Below are 18,103 nucleotides of genomic sequence, written 5' to 3' on the forward strand. Positions count from 1 at the left end.
GATTTTATATGTTTTTAATGTTTTTCTGAAATCGTGTAGAACTGTCTGAAATTGAACAAGACATTATTGATATCTCATTATTATCTCATTATATGAAAGTAAAAATCAGATCTGTCTTCAGATTTTTATTCAGAACTATTAGTTCCATTCCTGGAATCTTTTTTATCCTTATATTTTCTTTTGGCAAAGATTTTAGAGGCAAAGGAAAAACTACTTATAAATTCTAGTGATTTCTCTATTGATTTTTCATAGAAACCATAGTAGAGGTTCACAGATTTTTGCTCTGTACACAAACAGCCTAACTTTTATGCAATAGACAGTAAAAATAAATCCAAACACCCAAAGAATGGCGATACAATAAAATTGTCCGTAGAAACAGGTGGTTTGTTGTTGTTTGTTTCTTGTACTTTGAAGTTGTATTTTGAAAAGGAATATTTTGAATTTAAATCAGGGGTCATGGTAGCAAGAAGAATGAAAGTCTGATAACTGAGCATGTTGGAGTATGTTAATTCCCTTTTCAGTGATTTAGGAAGGTAAAAGGAATGCTGGTTTTGGTGGAGACCACTCTTGTTCCCTATTATGGTTGTTTCATTAGAGCCTCCACATGCGGCTCAGTGGTCTATTCAGGGATGGAACAAGGCTTTTTAATTCGAACTTAAGGACCTTGTTTGGTAGGTCAGAAATCGTACTATGCAGTCCCTAATTAACGAGCCATTAGCCAGTCTGTTGTGAAATGCCTCTAATCTTGTCTAATTAAAATGCTATCAAGTTAATTCAGAAATGTGGGAAAACTTAATAGTGGAATTTGCCTTCTGTTTTGTTTATAAATTGGGTGTGGAGAGAAGGGGCTCTGTCCTGAGAGAGTTTTGATTAAGCTGCCGTGCGTTTACTGTGAATTGTTCACAAAGCACAGTAGCCACCAATGCTCTTGTTCCACTTTACAGGTTTGCTCTGTAGGAATTAAATCCCACAAGACAAGTCCTCTTCTATACCTTGCCATGCATATTTTAATTAACAATTGCTGAGAATTTTTTTCCTCTTTGAAAAAAAAACTCACTGTGAAACAAAGCTTTTTGAAGCATATTCTGTGCCTCCCAGTTCTTTTGCTTTCAATATAAATAAAAGAATAACTTGTGTTAGTCAAATTTAATAAAATCTCTAGAGGCAAAATGAAATCTTTTGCAGGACAACTTTTGGGTGGTTTTGTTTTTGTAAAGAGTAGAGCCATTATATTCCCTGCAGTCTCTCCATTTATGTTTAAAAGAAAAAAGAAGCCATAAGTTTAAGCACGTAAAATTTACACTGTTAAGAATTACAGTATTCTGCAGCGTTAAGCTCTATTGTGTTACTGCTGTTTATTGTCTCTGCTGTGGATTTTGACTAGATGTTAAATGAAATTTAGAGAAGATTAATTATTTTCAGTTTGATTTATTCAGGAAAAATATGAACAAGTAATTTGTAGCAAGACATACTTACTTTTAGAGAATAAGGACCTTCCTATTCACATTTTTTAAGGGGTCACACAAGAGAGTAGCCTCAAGGACTAATGTTTAATAGTGAGAGAAAATGGTCTTGCTAATTTTATTTTGAATATTCATATTTTTAAACACTGATTCTTTAATCTAGGCTTAAATAATGAGGAGTATCAAGTAGTCATTGGAAATGACACAACTCATTATATTATTGATGACTTAGAACCTGCCAGCAATTATACTTTCTACATTGTCGCATATATGCCAATGGGAGCCAGCCAGATGTCTGACCATGTGACACAGAATACTTTAGAAGATGGTAAGAAAACATGAATCTAGTTCATTTAAGTATGAACATTAATATGTGTAGTCCATTTCAATAAATAAATGTGTTTTAAATTAGAAAAAATACCTTCTTTTTGGTTTAAAAAACAGGTATAGTAATCAGCAGGCTAATCTGCCATTTCAGATCTGACTCTTGCTTTTTGACAGTAATAGGATAAAACTAAAGGAAACTTTTATTTATAATTTACAGTATAAATTTAAATAATAAAATTCTTGTATTGTTGAAATTCTTCAAGTATCCTAGTCTAAACTGTAAAGGCATTGCTGTGTGTTTGCGTGTGTATATATATATTGTTGTTTGTTGTTACTGAGTAAATTCTCTAGGCATGAATAAATATAATGAGAGTAACATATCGAGTGTATGCAATGACTGGGGGTCAGAGGTATTAGACTTCTGAAAGTCAATTAAAAAATTTTTTATAAAATCATATAGTAGTTAGTTTATTTTTAGATATAACAACACTTATTCTACTTAAGGAGGAAGATAATACATGTTCAGTTTGTTACCTAACCATGGGCTGGGAACTAAGTTGTGGCAGGCCTCCATATACTGTATTGGTGGGACATTCCATTTATTAAGACAGTCCTGGAGAACTGATTCTCTTCCTCTGACTCTCATCTCTCTTTCTCCCTCCAGGGGTTCTAGAAGGCCTATGTTTATGTTCTGCAATGTAAAAAGGGAATTATTTAACATGCTTAATTATAATAGTCTCCCTTTACAAATGTTTTCTCATCCTCAAGAAGTGGTCCACCCTTAGTTTTCAAAACATTTTTCTATAAATGATTCCCAATTCTTTTTTTTGTTCATTTGGTCCCATATCTCTTACTTATATCTCTGTAATGCCACTTACTTAGATGTTTATAAATTCCGAGTTTGATTAAATGAAAGAATTAATGATCTGGATACTGAATTCCAAACCTCAGTTTTACTCTAAGAGCCCATCCCATTTTAGAGTGAGCCACTGTACATAGGACCTTCCTGGTTATCTCATTACATTTAATAACCTCTGACGTGCATGCTCAAGGTGAAACACAAGCTGGTGTTTTGCGTTTTGTTTTGTTTTTTGCATTTTTGCTTTTTAAGATGTGTATGTGTGTGTGTGTGTGTGAGTGTGTGTGTGCGCGTGTATGTGTACGAGGTGTATTCATACACACACACCTCATATCCTTGAAGGAAATGGATCTAAGCAATAGCAAGCTTTGATTATGATCTGAAAGTTTTCTCCTTTAAGCCTTTCTTTACTCTGCAACATTTTTATTTAATGAATTTTGTTTTCTGGATAACATACAGATCTCTGACACTGCTATTCAAATTTCTGCACAAGTCTATCCCCATTTCCTAAGCTCATATTTCTCACAGATGTGTGTTTCTCCTAAGTTGCACAGAAGTGAACAGCCAATACAGTGATCACTTATGGAGCATTTTATGCCTGTGCCTATTCTAAAAACCTTTCCTCATTATCTCCTTTAATCCCTACTGTAATCCTACCATAGAAAGACTATTGTTATGTAAGAGATTGTAAAGTACTGGAGATGACAATGTGGTCTTTGTCTACTCTGCCTCGATCTGTTCCTTCGCTTACAAGTTGTGTGAACTTGGGCAAATGATTTGATCACTTTGTGCCTCAGTTTCCTCAACTAAAAGGTAGAAATGGTGATGGTACTTCTTTCATTCGGTTTTTGTAAGAATTCATGAGTTCATACACATAAAGGACTCAGAAATGCTTAATAAATTTTCTCTTTTCCACCTATTTCATTCAACAAATATTTATTGAGTACCTGCTATGTGTTATTCAATATTTAGTAGTGAACAACAGGCAAAACATCGTCTCTGACCTCATGAAGCTTACTTTCTAGTGGGAGAGGAGGCAGGGGAACAATTAACATGACAGACGTTCGTGTTAGATAGTGATAAGTGTTGAGGAGAAGGGAAAGGAGCAGAGAAGGGGAGTATAAAATATTGGGAGAGTTTGAGACTTTAGAAAGAGTCACAAAGAAGGGCTCACTGAGTAGCTGACATTTGAATGAAGACCTGAAGGAAAGGAAAATGAGGGAGCTGGCTAGGCAGATGACTGGGGAGTGTGTTATAGGCAGAAGAAGTGGGAATGTCTAAGGGCCTGAAGCACAGGTGTGGCTGGTGGGGAGGGAACAAGTGGAAAACAGTAGATGAGACAGACAATTAATGGGTGCTGACCATATAAATAAATAGGGCTTTTTATGAAGCCGTGGTGGAAACTTTGGCTTTTACTTTGAGTGAAATGGGTGCTATTTTGAGCAGAAGAGTGGCATTATGTAGCTTGCATTTTAAAGCTAGTGTGTTCAGAATTGATGGAAGGAACAAGGATTGAAGCAGGGAAATCTCCTAGGAGGCTGTTACAGCAATATATGCTAACGGTGGTGGTGACAGGACCAAAGGGGTGGCAGTAGAAGTCTCAGAGACAAAGAATTAAATATGGAGTGTGTTTGGAGGAGTCAAGGATGACATCAAGGTGTTTGGCTTCAGCAGCTGGGAAAATAATTGCCATTAACCGAGATAGGAAAGACTGTAGAAGGAGCTTTTATTATAATCTCCATTTTATATAGGAAGAAACACAGAGAAGTTAATTTGGCCAAGATCACACACAACAGTGAGTGGTAGAACAAGGATTCAAACACACAGAGGCTAACTCCAGAACCTATCTTAACTCAGTCTAGACTGCCTCCTACTATACTTGACTCATTTTCCTGGAGTGCCAGTTTTATTTAAATTATTTAGAGGAAAAACATTGTTTTCATAATAAGCATCATATATTATAATCGAGAATTCACACTAATTTTTCAGATATCACTCTTACATTTCAAAGTATCTTCTCCGGGTTATAACCCCAGTGTCCCAAGCTTCCCCACTCCTCCTGTATAATTCTCTCTTTCCTGTTTCTGAGGTATTTTGGTGGGAGTATTTGAGATGTATTCTCATATTTTATATGAGTATTAAGTAATTTCATATTCATCCCAAACAACAACAGTGACAACAACCCTGCTTTCTTTGGCTCCCTATCTATGCTTGGTGCTCCCTCATTATTTTTTCTTCTTTTTTCTGGTTTGTACTTTGAAAACCTCTGCTTGGGTTGAAAATGTCTCTTCCTATGTTATGTGTTGCTGTTAAGATAATTCAATAAATACTAGTGTGCTGATTGACAATTTAATTCTAAATATTTACCAGCAACCTGTTTTCCTATATGACTAGTTCCCCTGAGACCTCCTGAAATTAGTTTGACAAGTCGAAGTCCCACCGATATTCTCATCTCCTGGCTGCCAATCCCAGCCAAATACCGGAGGGGCCAAGTGGTGCTCTATCGTCTGTCCTTCCGCCTAAGCACCGAGAATTCCATCCAAGTTCTGGAGCTCCCTGGGACCATGCATGAGTACCTTTTGAAGGGCCTGAAACCTGATAGTGTCTACCTGGTGCGGATTACTGCTGCCACCAGAGTGGGGCTGGGAGAGTCATCAGTATGGACTTCACATAGGACACCCAAAGCTACAAGCGTTCAAGGTAAATTTCTAAAGATGATCAAGGAAGAATAATACTGTATTTATACTTTCGAATCAATTTTTCCTCAAGTTATGTTTATATTTTTAAATTTTGTTTTATGAATAAAAATATTTCATAGATCATGGACTTAATTGAAAAAAAAGATTTAAGTTTTTACTGAGTAGTCCCTTTTTGCAATAGAACTCATTAGTGTGTAGAACTTTTGGTTACACTATTAGTGTGCTTAGCAAATCCTTCATGGTCAGATCAGTCCAAATTAAAGTGAATTATCGAAAGACATGTATACACACACATACATGTTAATAGAGACTTAATTAGTATTGTCACTATTTGTTTTTTAAAACATCAGTTTAATTGAAAGACCATAAGACTGGGAAGTTCTTGACCTCCCTCTTTTACTAATGCGGAATGTAATATGACTGGTTTTGTTGTTGTTATTGTTAATTGATTAATAATGATGCCTGTTCATCACAGAGGAATATTGGATGCTTAAAATTAGAAAGTACTGCCTTTTGAAAAAAATGTAGATTTTTTTTGTTCTTGTTTATATGCCTTAGTCTTTTAAGGTAGCATTTCCTATATTTAATCCTGTCTTGAATTTTAATATCATTGTGAAATTTTAAAGTTTAGGTTGCAGTATAATTGTTGGAATTGAACTTTTTTTGCAACCATTGGCTTAAGACTGAGAGATGTATACTCTCCTACAAATTCATGTGGATTGTAAGTTTTTTATACATATATTCCCGGTGAATTTTTCTAGCCCCTAAATCTCCAGAGTTACATTTGGAGCCTCTGAACTGTACCACCATTTCTGTGAAGTGGCAGCAGGATGCTGAGGACACAGCAACCATTCAGGGCTACAAGTTGTACTACAAAGAAGAAGGGCAGCAGGAGAATGGACCCATTTTCTTAGATACCAGTGACCTTCTCTATACTCTCAGTGGTTTAGGTGAGTGAGCCTGTACTGTACTTTTCCTTTTTCCCTTCCTCTCTAACCAATTGGGAGAAGAGTTATTGGATGCAGGCCTGTAGCAGTGACTTAATAGTAAAAAGAAAGGAGTTGACTTTATAAGTGTGCGTCCTACTGCTTAAGTCAATGACTGGTCGTTGACTCACCGTTATGAGTGAACTGGCAAAATGTCAGATAACTGTGGTATCTTTCTTTTTCCCACCTCTGAGCATCTACCTTTCTTTCTAAAGTTCACTTCTGGTAGAGTGAGATCCTGATCAATTATTGTGGGTGTGTGGTAGATGTAGAATAGGAATGTAAAATGGGAATACATAATAATTAAGTTTAATTAGAAATTGCTTGAGAGTTCTATGAGGTATATTTTTTTACTTGTGTAAAATATATCTAAATTATGTACAAAATAATGCTCTTACATATGTCCCATGTAACTATAAATGTTTACTTTATGTAGCTCTAACCAGAAACACTAGAAAAAAAGCACTTTGTGTTTGTGTTCATCAGAGTTCTGAAAGACACTGTTGTATTCTCTGTTCACTTTATCTTTGCTGAGTGAATTTCATGATGTATATCATGTTTAACAGAAAGTAAAGAAATTTATATCTACAATAAATATATGAGTATAGAAGATACATAATCAAGGTATAAGAAGTAAACTAGCTTTTTGTTGCTCATGCATAGATTTTCACCCTTAAGTATGAAGCAGCAACTTTAATTATGGTTACCAAACAAATTCCTGCTTGTTACAGCACCTTCTGCACATATTGGACTTCACAAAGCACTCTGGTTTCCCTGTCACAGACTGCCCTTTGGAGTGCTGTAGAGGAAGAAGTACAGTGGTCCAACCATGGGCTGCTCCGTTTCCTTCCCTAGCCTCATGGTAGCACAAGCTGTGAGAACAGCATGACATGAGTCCCTGTGCAGTAAGAAGCAGTGATGGGAATCTGTTTTCACATGCAGGGACATAGAGCCCCATCTTTGCCATAGTATTCCAGATGGCATTTTGCTTTTAATCTTATTGTGTCAGATTTTAATTTAATTGCATCTGGTTAAATAAGTTTTATCATTGATCTCTGTCACAGCTTTATAAACGACAAGTTACATATGTTCCACGGTCACCTTGTTTAAACCATTGATACTAAAATGATGTTGCTCAACCTACTGTCACCAAAGTCAGCAACATTTATTTCTGGCCATGGCTTCTCAGTGTGCTCTCCCTTTCCATATACATATCATTTATTCAAGAAATTTGTACTCAGTATCAAGCAAGAAACAGAATTTGTGACAAATGTTGATGAAAAACCATGTATCAGACTCACTGTTTAGGAAATATAAATATGTTGAAGATAGAAAAAAATAGCTTCACTCTTCTTAAACATACAGGTAGCTTATTCTAAACAGGTGAATAATTTATTAGAAGAAAAAATAATGTTCTGATTGTCGAAAGATTAAAGAAGCAATTAAAACTGGCAATGAAAAGCAGTTCTTTAAAATTTAAAAATTTTCTACAGATGCATATATAAGGAAGAAGACACACTTCCTTATATGATCTTTGTTGAAATATTTTATAATCTCTAAATAATAGCTTTTAGTACCATAGACCTTTATTTCTTCCTATGTTTGAAAAATAAGTTACATGCATAGTGTCTGTGTTGTAATATCCTTTGTGTTGTAAAATCCTTTGTGTATGCTATTTTGGATAGTTCAGCTTAAAATCACTTTATAATGCATAAACTAGGAAATGGTTTTGTTGTAGTCGGTATACCCTGTCTATTAAAATAGGTCAATATTTCTTGACTGTGGAATTAGACTGACTGGTTGGACTAATTGCAGTGCAGGGTAGCAAAGGACTCTGTCCCAACTACAGGGCTTTCTTGTTGGGCAGTAGTTTCCTCACCCCAGGAATTGCCGAGTCTCGGCCTAAACCACTGGCAGGGATGCAGTTGTGTGGATTCAAGCATTGAATGGCAGTTGACTGGATCACCTTTAAGATGCCTTTTAATCTTGAGAGCCTTAGGGCCTAGTCTTGCTTTTCTAGAAAGTCACTGTTGGAGCTTAGCCAAGCTTATAGCAAACGAGTGGGTTTAACCCTGAGGCAAGTGTTAACAGCTCTCACTCCTTTCCTTCTTACTTTTGGCTATTGAGAAGGAAGTATGTTCTTTTAACTGGACAACTGACCATCTGTGACCATTTTTAGCAAGAGCATCTGGTGGTAGCTGCCTGTTTAACAGAGAGTGATGTGTCTAGAGGGCAGTAGGTTAAGGGAACCCTATCTGTGTCCTTCATGGTGAATACTTGCTTTCACTGAGCTTTTGCTCATTAAAGATACTCTAACTGTAACTAGATTTACTAAGTGAGCTTGGAAGTGAAATTTAGATGCCTCTGTTTGCTGATTCAGTGTAAACTTGAGTAGCAAACTGATGTCTCAAAATTTCATTTTCATACTAATCTCCTTTCTGATGCCCTGATACACATTCTTCTGTTTCTACTTCTGGTAATTAAGTTTTCAGTTAAAAAAAAAAAAGTATGTTATTAGGACACATTTTCCTTTGTTCTTTGTTTCTGAAAAAGGTGAATGTATTTTATATATTTCAATTCATTTAACATGCATTTTTTTTCTGAGTAGGGCATTGTAGTACTAGATAAAAAGATATAACAGATATGACCTCTACTTAAAAGAAGAAAGATTAAACCAAAAGATGTTAAGTTGACTGACTTGTTCATGTTTCTCCTAAATTCCAGATTAACAAACTTTAATTGCACTTAATAATGAAAGTTATTTTAGAACGTTTTACTCTATACCCTCAAAGCTTTGTTTCCTGAGATGTAGAATGTTATGTTTTTTAAAGTGGCTAAAAATATTCTTATGTTTTTATTAGTTTTTATAGTATGAATATTGGCAGAGAAATGGAAGTATTTTGATGTTGCTAGTTTGTTCTAGTTTAATGATTTTAAAAATATATGATTTAATTTTAATTAGAAGTGGTTAACTTTTTTTAGGAGATAAATATTAGGCTTGTGATTTAATAGTTATATGATCTGTTTTAAATTGTGGCTTGAGGTTTTCCTCAAGATTTTATATCTTTGTAGTGATAATTTTCACTTAATTTTTTTTCTTGGCACAGTCAATGTTTAGCCCAGTTAGAGTAGAATTTTAAAATGTTTGTTATATTTATCACACACTAAACTGAAAGCAAAATTAATAACACACTTGTGTCCCCTGATAATAGACTGATTGAAATAATTTGTTGCTCTTTTTTTATGTTTATTTCAGAAATTGGCTTCAGATTCTGAAGTTAGTTTTTAATTGCAAAAGGACTATTTTCAGATGCTGACTCTGAAACTGTTCTTAATTGTTCAGTCTTTATATAAGAGAGTAAAAAGGGGGAGATTAGATGGTACTGTTGTTAGTTTAGCATTTGGAGCACTGATATTAGATAATCTTTAGCTTCTTTTTTGCATAAGAACTTACACTATTAAATTTCACAACAAATACGATTAGTGAACATGAGGTTTAAAATCAGTTATAAAGATCAAAAATATTTAAAATCATTAGTAATGTTTGTAGCCCACTTGCATACCTTCAAAACTCACAGATCTTTGTTTGTTTGAGAAATCCAAAATTGAATCTCTCAGTTACTGCTGGGAGCAGGAGTCAAAAGAAATAGTCCCTGGTTAATAATATAACTTTAGAGCCCCTTAGCCAGTTTGTATGGAAACATGGTAAAATTAAATCAGATTTCTGAGTGTTATCTTTCACCATAATATAATAGGATTTGGTCGTGTGGTTACATAAGTCAAGAAAGAAAATCAAGAACTGCCACTGGTGAATCAAACTGATATAGCTGGACAGAGTTTAGTCAAGACAGGATAAGATTTTTGTGGTATGAAAGAGATTACTTTTATTAGAGAGGGTTCATTGTGAACATTACTATAATAGCGATTTTGTTTTGAAGAGAATTAGAATCATTGAATATATGAAATATGGAAGTCACGTTTTAAGGCAAGCCAAAGTCTTTTCAGAGACTGTGTTCTCTCATCTCTGTCACACAAGGAAGCCTTAGATAACACTCAGAAGATCTTCGGAAACATCCTGCAGGTGAAAATTCTGATATTATGGTTGTTTCGCAACTTCCTGACTGTCCCTCTTAAGACAGAGTCAAAAATCACTATTTTTTATAACAAAATCTTCCTAATCTTGAATAATTTCAAGTGTATCTTTCTATGCTGACTTTTAACCTATAACTTCATTTCAGATAATCTGGTGCCTTCGTATCAACTACCGGTTCAAATATTATTATAGATACAGGATTCTATTTTATTCTATCCCAAAGTAACATATAATTAACACCATAAACATCACTAAGCTTTCTGTCCAGATTAGCTTTGACTTTATAAAGCAGTGTTGGTTTCTGTGAGAGATCACTTTGCATTTTTTGTTAACAGATCATTGTTAGGGTTGGTGTAAAATTTCCATTAACATTATTTATGTCATCTGCTGTCATTTAGTGCAGGTAAAATCTTTAGGGACATACTTCACATTTTTTGCCTATCTTCAATTCTTCCTGTGCTTTACCAGTTAATTTTCACTTTTAGTAGAAATAGTTCCTCTGAGCAGTGTCTGATTGTACTCTTATTTGTTCCTTTCAAAGAATTGCAGAATAAATTTATTTAACTGAAGTTGGTATACTTCTTAAAAATATTCTCATGTTTTGATTTTGGAAACAACTTACTATGTAGGCCATAAAACTGAATAACAAAGTGTTAGTACAAATGATAACAATATAAAGGGATCATTTTTTAAAACATTTTTTACATCACTATGAAATATCTTTTGTTACCCTTTTTATGTATGTTTAATCTGTTAGCAAGCAAAAACATGTTGAAATTTCAACACATTCTTAGGGAATACTCAACTATTTTTCCTAGTTTTTCAAGAGGGCAAAAATTTTTTGAATATTTTATTCTCTACAGTCTGAAAATGCCAAATATGATTGATATTCAACTTGAATTTTAGAACCTCAGTACTTGAAAAATTGAAAAACCAATACTTCTAAAGAAATGGAGCATCCACATCTAAAAAATTCTGTTACTAAAAAAATACTGTTACATTAAGACAATAAAAAGAAAAGATTTTCATTGGCTAATTTGCAACTACCTCTACTTAAAAACAAAATGTTTGTAGATTGATGAAACTGTAAAAAGTACATGAAAGTCACAGTGCATCATCTGGTTAGCTTTCCTTACATTCTTTTTCTTGAATGAAACATTATCTGCTATTCTAAAATATTTTTGGTATTCTCTGAATAAACTTAGAGATATAGCGCCTCTTCCCATTTGGAAGACTCTTACGCAGCTTATAAATCTCATCTGTTCTGGGAATCCTCTTTTGACCCCAAATAGTGTCAGTTATTCCCATGGTACATTACTTACAATGCTCTATTGTAGGAGGCATGTGGCACTGACAGTTTAAAAATATATATGTATATCATTTAAATAAGTTTTACTTCTGCTGCCTGGGTTTGACTTTAAATTCCACAACTTGTTAACAAATTAGCTCCTGGTTGTTTGCCTAATCTTTTAGTTAGGGATGATGATGATGATGATGATGATGATGATGATGATGATGATGATATCTCCTATAGAATGCTAGGAAGATTAAATGAAATCATCAACATAAAGGCCATCACAGTGCCTGGCAAATTGTACTGTAAGCCTTCAACAAAGGTTAGCTGTTGTAAAAATTGTTCTCTTCCCAGGTAAAGCCTGGAAATCTGTATTTAAAAAATTTTTTGCCATGTGATTTACCATGATCACTAGATTTAGAAACCAGTGCTTCTTCAGCTTTAATATGTGTAGGAGTTACTAAGAGATCTTTTTAAAATTCAGATTTTAATTCAGTAGGCCAGAATGGGGCCTGAAATGTTTGCATTTCTGCCCACATTGAGAAATAAGGGTCTGGAGCAAGAGTAGGCTTTGTGGGTGTTATGAACTGAATGTTTAAATTCATATGTTGAAGCCCTAACCTCTAATCTGACTTACATGAGTATAGAGCCTTTGAAGAGGTGATAAATGTTAAAAGTTAAATGAGATCTTAAGGGTGGGTCCCTAATTCCATCGGGCTGGTGCCTTTATGAGAAAAGGAAGAGAACTCTCTCTCCACCATAGAGGACACAGTGAGAAGGCAACTGTCTGCATGCCAGGAAGAGCGCTCTCACCAGAAACTGAACTCTGTTGGACCTTGATCTTGGACTCCAAAACTGTGAGAAATTAATTTCTGTGTTTTAAGCTACCTAGTCTATGGTATTTTGTTATGGTAGCCCAAGCTGACTAATTCAGTGGCCATATGGTATTCAGCTCTGTCACTATGGCACTAAAGCAGCCATACAAAATATATAAATGCATGAATATTGGTTAAGTTCTAATAAAACTTTACTTATGGACACTGAAGTTTGAGTTTTATATAATTTTGATGTGTCACAATATATTATTATTTAAAAAATTTTTCCCGACCACTGAAAAATATTAAAACCATCAGTTTGATCTCTGTTTCTGTAATTCTGTTTTTGTTTTGTTTGTTTTGTTTTTTTAGATTCCACATATAAGTGAAACCATATGGTATTTGTCTTTTTCTTATTTCAGTTAGCATAATACCCTTTAGGTCCATCTAGGTTGTCACAAATGGAAAGATTTCATTATTTTTATTTCTGCATAATGTTCCATTGTATACATATACCACAAAAACAGACTTATAGAAACAGAGCAAACTTATGGTTGCCAGAGGGTTTGGGGGGAGGGGGGAATGGGTAAAAAGGTGAAGAGGGATATAGTCAATAATCCCATGATAAGTTTGCATGGTGATAGATGATTGCTACTAGACTTAGTGTGGTGATCACATGTTAAGCTATATAGCTGTCAAATCACTATATTTTGCACCTGAAACTTATATAATATCGTATACCAACTATACTTAAAATATATACACATATCATTTTTAGCTGGCCAACTGACCCAAAGGCAGTGGGCCGTATTACTTTAGTTTGCCAATTCCAGGTGTAGACTCTTTAGTTTGTGCTCTTCAAAGTGAAGTCCCAGGATCAGCAGCATAATCTGGAAGTTTATTGAAATACTGAATTTCAAACTTACTTCGTCTCCTCCCCAGAACTATTGAATCAGAATCTTCATTTTACCAGGATTTCTAGGTAGTTAATATGCACATTAAAGTTTAGAAACACTGGTCTAGATGACCTAGTAATATTTTTCCTAAATAGCCAATGTTAATTCTTTACAAGTTAATCTCTTTAGCTTTAGTTTTTTATTCATGTTGGAAATGTTCAGAAATTTGCTTTTGGTACCTCTAGGATCCTGTATTGCTGACTTTCTTATTGTAGTTTTTAATTATTGTTACCACTAAACCTCTTTTTAGTTTACTTTTATTGTACATTTTATTGCTCATCTTGTTTCCCATACTTCTCAGCTTTCATATGGGAGAAAAATGGCCTTTCCTGGGTATCGTCGTTCAATCAGAGCATTTCTTCTCCACATATCCAGGAGGTAGATGAATAACAGGTTCCCAGATATAGTCTTCCAGTTCGGCCCTGTTGTTTCTGTATTTTGTTGGCCACTGAGTGCTCATTCAAAAATTCATTTTTTTTCATGCTCAGATATTTACTAAGCTTACTATGTTGTAGTTTTGATGATAGGACACAGCCATATTCAATGTAGACATGGTCATAGCATTTGGGAAACTTAGAGTCTAGCAGGAAGACCAGTAATTAAATAAGCAATAAGATGTGGTGACTCCTTGATAGTGGACATCAAGTGGCTGTCCCAGCACTTCACAGGAGCTCCTGAGGGCTAGAATGGCGATGGCTTCCAGGAAGAGGTAGCATGTATGTAAAGATATAAAGGAAAAGTAGGATTAGCCAGACAAAGTGGCAGGGGCAGATACTAGTTATGTGGGGGTCCGATCAAATAAAATAATATATAGTAAAATAAATAAAATACAAAATATAAAAATTCACTGTGGGTATAAGGCCTTCAATAGACACCATGCAAGTAAAGGGCTCTGAAAGTTAAGCTTCATTGCTTTAGAGTAAATCTGCCTCTACAAAGAGGGAATGGTAGAACCCAGGAAATACTCAGGGAGTGGTGAAATTCATGTGGGATGGCCAGGAGGTGAGGGGGACCATGATCTGGAGGAACTTGAAGGCTTACTGTAACCAGAGAAAAGCCAGAGAGTCCCATAAGAGGCTAGGTCGAGAGCACCTGGTAAGCCACATCAGGGAATTTAGGCCTTAAGAGCAGTGTGAAGTCGTTAAATGATTTGACATATGCAAGTGACCTGATTAGATTTATGTTTAGGAATATCTTTTTGTTTCAGTGTATAGAATATAATGTGGAGAAGTAATAATATGAAGCAGCTCCAAACTGCTGCATCTCTGAAAGAGACAGTTCTGTGAACTTTCTTTTTCACTAAATCTCCAGTTCAGAAATGTTATAAAGTCTGTACTCCAAGTTTGCTACAGTCCTACCGTACATGGCAATTTTCATATACATAAATAATAAAGATTCCTTCATAAAACAGCTTTTTCTGTTGTTTTAAATCAGTTTATACTCAGGGTTTTTGGATTTTATTCGTTGTATAAAATAATATCCACCAAATCAGCAAATTTGAAAATTTCATTCTTCAAAATTAATTTACAAAGGGTTAGGTAATATTGATCCTGTGTATGAAAAAAAAAAAAACCTACTATTTATAAGGGAAGGTATTTGGAACTTTGGTTTATGCCTGTCTTTAAGTCAGTTCTGTAACTATGTTAATTAAAAGTATTTTAATTTATCCTTCTCCTTGCTTGAATTAGCTCTCAGGAGTCATCTAGTCACAAATCTAATAATACATTCTGTCCCCTGAGAAAGCCTAATTACTCTTGATTTGGTACATCTCACTTTAGGAAACTATGATACTGCCAAATTAATTAAATTTTGTGTTTTTAAATGAACAAGGAAATGAAGGAAACAAAGCCATAGATTCCATAAACCCATAACATAAACTGTTCTTTGAATCCACAGTGTGAAGCCAGGAGCATTTAACAGTCACTCAAAAGGAAAATATTTTTGAGCTCACTCAGCTGCTACCATTGAGCTTTACGATAGGCTCTTAGAGCTACAATACTATTTACAAAGCCTTCTGTAGCACTGTGTGACTATAGTGAGTACAGTGTTTTATGGAACTCAATAGGTCTCAGATAAAGAGGCTTCTGTGCTTTCTTGGTTGTTCTCTTGGGCCTCTACTAGAAAGCTTACGACAGAAACTCTTTGGCTTTGCAAATCATAAGATGAACTCCTTTTAGAAATTACTGATAGTGGGCTGCAGTTACCATTAAATTAACATAAATTAATTACTAGTAATTTAATCACAAAATCGAAACCATCTCCACAACATGCAGTATTGACTTCTGTGATTTCTTCTAACTCCTTATGAAGACATTGCCTAGAAGATAGTGCTAATTAGAAGCAAAATTTCTAATTTTAGGGTTGTTATAATATATATTTTTCTTAGACCTTTATATACATATGTATATATAAAGCTACTTGGTTTAATAACATAAGACTGCTATCTATACCAATTTATTTGTCATATCTTGTTTCATAAAATTTTTGTATTAAAGTTTACCCCACCCTAATTATGAATTTTAACCTGTTTATTTCTCATTCTTAAAAATTTTTAATTACTGTATGTTGATTAAATGTATATAATCTGTACCAGGCCCTGTATTGGGCACAAAGAATATGAACATAACATGGCATGCCTACCTCCAAAATATTAAAGCTCAATATGGGGGACCTGTCAGCATGCATAGGAAAATGTGCTAATAGACAATATTGAGGAAAGTATAGAGTATTTTGGAAGTGGAGAGGACAAATGACTAATTTTACTGCATAATGAAGAATACTTTGCTTGGTAGAGAATGGAGGAAAATCATTCCAATCACAGCTTAATGTGTACAAAAGCAGAAAGATTAAAGAGGTAGCCTCATTGGTTTGCTATGGCTAAAACGTGGGTTGCATGGATAGAGTTGTAGAGAGTAAAACCATAGAGTTAAATTAAATAGGGCTCATGTGTTAAAGGATTCTTTGTACCCTAATTCATGATTTAACCTTCGTCCAATAATGTAAGCAATGCAGAGCCATCAAAAGTTTTTAAGTGAGAAAGTGACATGGCTAATTTTAGAAAGATGACTTACTAATATAGAGGATAGGTTTAGAGAATGCAGTGAGTATGGGCCAGGAAGGGGGTTACTGAAGATAGGAAATCAATAGGATGGTTGTTAAAATAACCTAAGATGATGCGAATATAAGCTAAGACAGTAGTTCATTGGAGAAAAGACAGATGTGAAGTTGTTTTAGGCTTAGAATAAGTAAGACTTGACCGATTACATATGGGCCTGATAGGAGGCCTTCAGATACAGGGATTACACCCAAGGAGATCTTTGAAAAGATGCTCAATATTAGCCATTAGGAAAATGCAAATTTAAAAATTTAAACTACAATAAAATGCCACTACATACCTATTAGAATGACTAAAAATATTTAAATGCCCAAAACACCAATAACAGGTGCAGACATGGATGCAGAATGTCTGGAACCCGTATGCATTATTACAGGAATGCAAAATGGTATAAACACTCTGGAAAAAAGCTTGATGCTTTCTTTTAAAGTCAAACGTGCCTTTACCATATGACCTAGCAATCCCATCTAGATATTTACTCTAGAAAAATGAAAATTTGTGTTCACACAAAAACCTATTTACAATATATAGCTCTATTATAATCCCCCAAAACTAGAAATAACAAATGTCCTTCAGTGGGTGAATGGATAACAAGCTGCAATATATCCATGTAGTTGAAATACTTTTCACCAATAAAAAGCAATGAACTAAATTGCAATAATTTATGTGAATATCAGTGGCATTATGCTGAGTGAAAGAGGCCAGTCTCAAAAGGTTACATTGTGTATGATTTCATTTATATGATATCTCAAGAAGTCAAAACTATGGGCATAGAAAACATCATTGATTACCATGGATTAGGGTAGGGACAAGATTTAATTTCAAAGGTGCAGCACAGGCAGGTTCGTGATGTGATGGAATTGTTCTGTGTCCTGACTGTGGTGGTGCTAACACAAATCTATGCACCTATTAAATAGAACTGTACACTAAGAAAGGCCAGTTTTAGTGTATATAAATTTAAAAATTAAAATAGGACACTGAAGGTTTTGAGATCAGATGTCCAGGGTTTGAATCATAGCTCTCTACCCACTAGGAGTGTGATCTTGGTTAAGTTATTTCACCTCCATGAACCTCATTTGTTGTAAATGTCTAGGATGTTGAGGATTAAATGTGCTATTGCATATGGAACTCTCAGCATAGTGCATCAGTGCATAGTAAATGCTCAGTAACTATTAGCTGTTTGTAAATAGGATTAGGTGGAGGAAGAAGCTGGACTGATCCTCAAGAGCTCTGGGTGGATGTTACTTCAATTGGAGTAGGACTTTCAGGATTAAGACCAGATTGGGGGAAGTGGGAGATACTGAGTTCAGCCTTGATCATGTTGAGTTGGAAAGGTTGGTGTCCTGGTAAAGATGTCGATAGCAGCTTACTTCGTGGGCATAGATTTCAGATCTGAGACAGTGATTCACTAATCACTGAAGAAAGGCAGAGAAGCTGGAAGCTGACTGCACAAAGATGCCATCCTGCTCCAAGAGACCCAGCATCTTTCTGGCTTA

At 34.8% G+C, this 18,103-nt stretch overlaps 1 protein-coding gene across 4 annotated transcripts in view; it reads left to right on the forward strand.

The window, feature by feature from the left end:
* PRTG (protogenin) overlaps positions 1-18,103 on the forward strand; it is a 118,609-nt gene that overhangs the window by 56,711 nt on the left and 43,795 nt on the right. For all 4 annotated transcript variants that reach the window (XM_025038843.1, XM_006920565.2, XM_025038844.1 and 1 more), the window contains exons 9-11: positions 1,627-1,791; positions 5,044-5,349; positions 6,110-6,298. In XM_025038843.1, the coding sequence (XP_024894611.1) occupies positions 1,627-1,791; positions 5,044-5,349; positions 6,110-6,298 (660 nt within the window). The remainder of the gene's footprint in view (positions 1-1,626; positions 1,792-5,043; positions 5,350-6,109; positions 6,299-18,103) is intronic.

Source organism: Pteropus alecto, unplaced genomic scaffold, assembly GCF_000325575.1.
Source record: "Pteropus alecto unplaced genomic scaffold, ASM32557v1 scaffold86, whole genome shotgun sequence".
NCBI classification, from domain to species: Eukaryota; Metazoa; Chordata; class Mammalia; order Chiroptera; family Pteropodidae; genus Pteropus; species Pteropus alecto.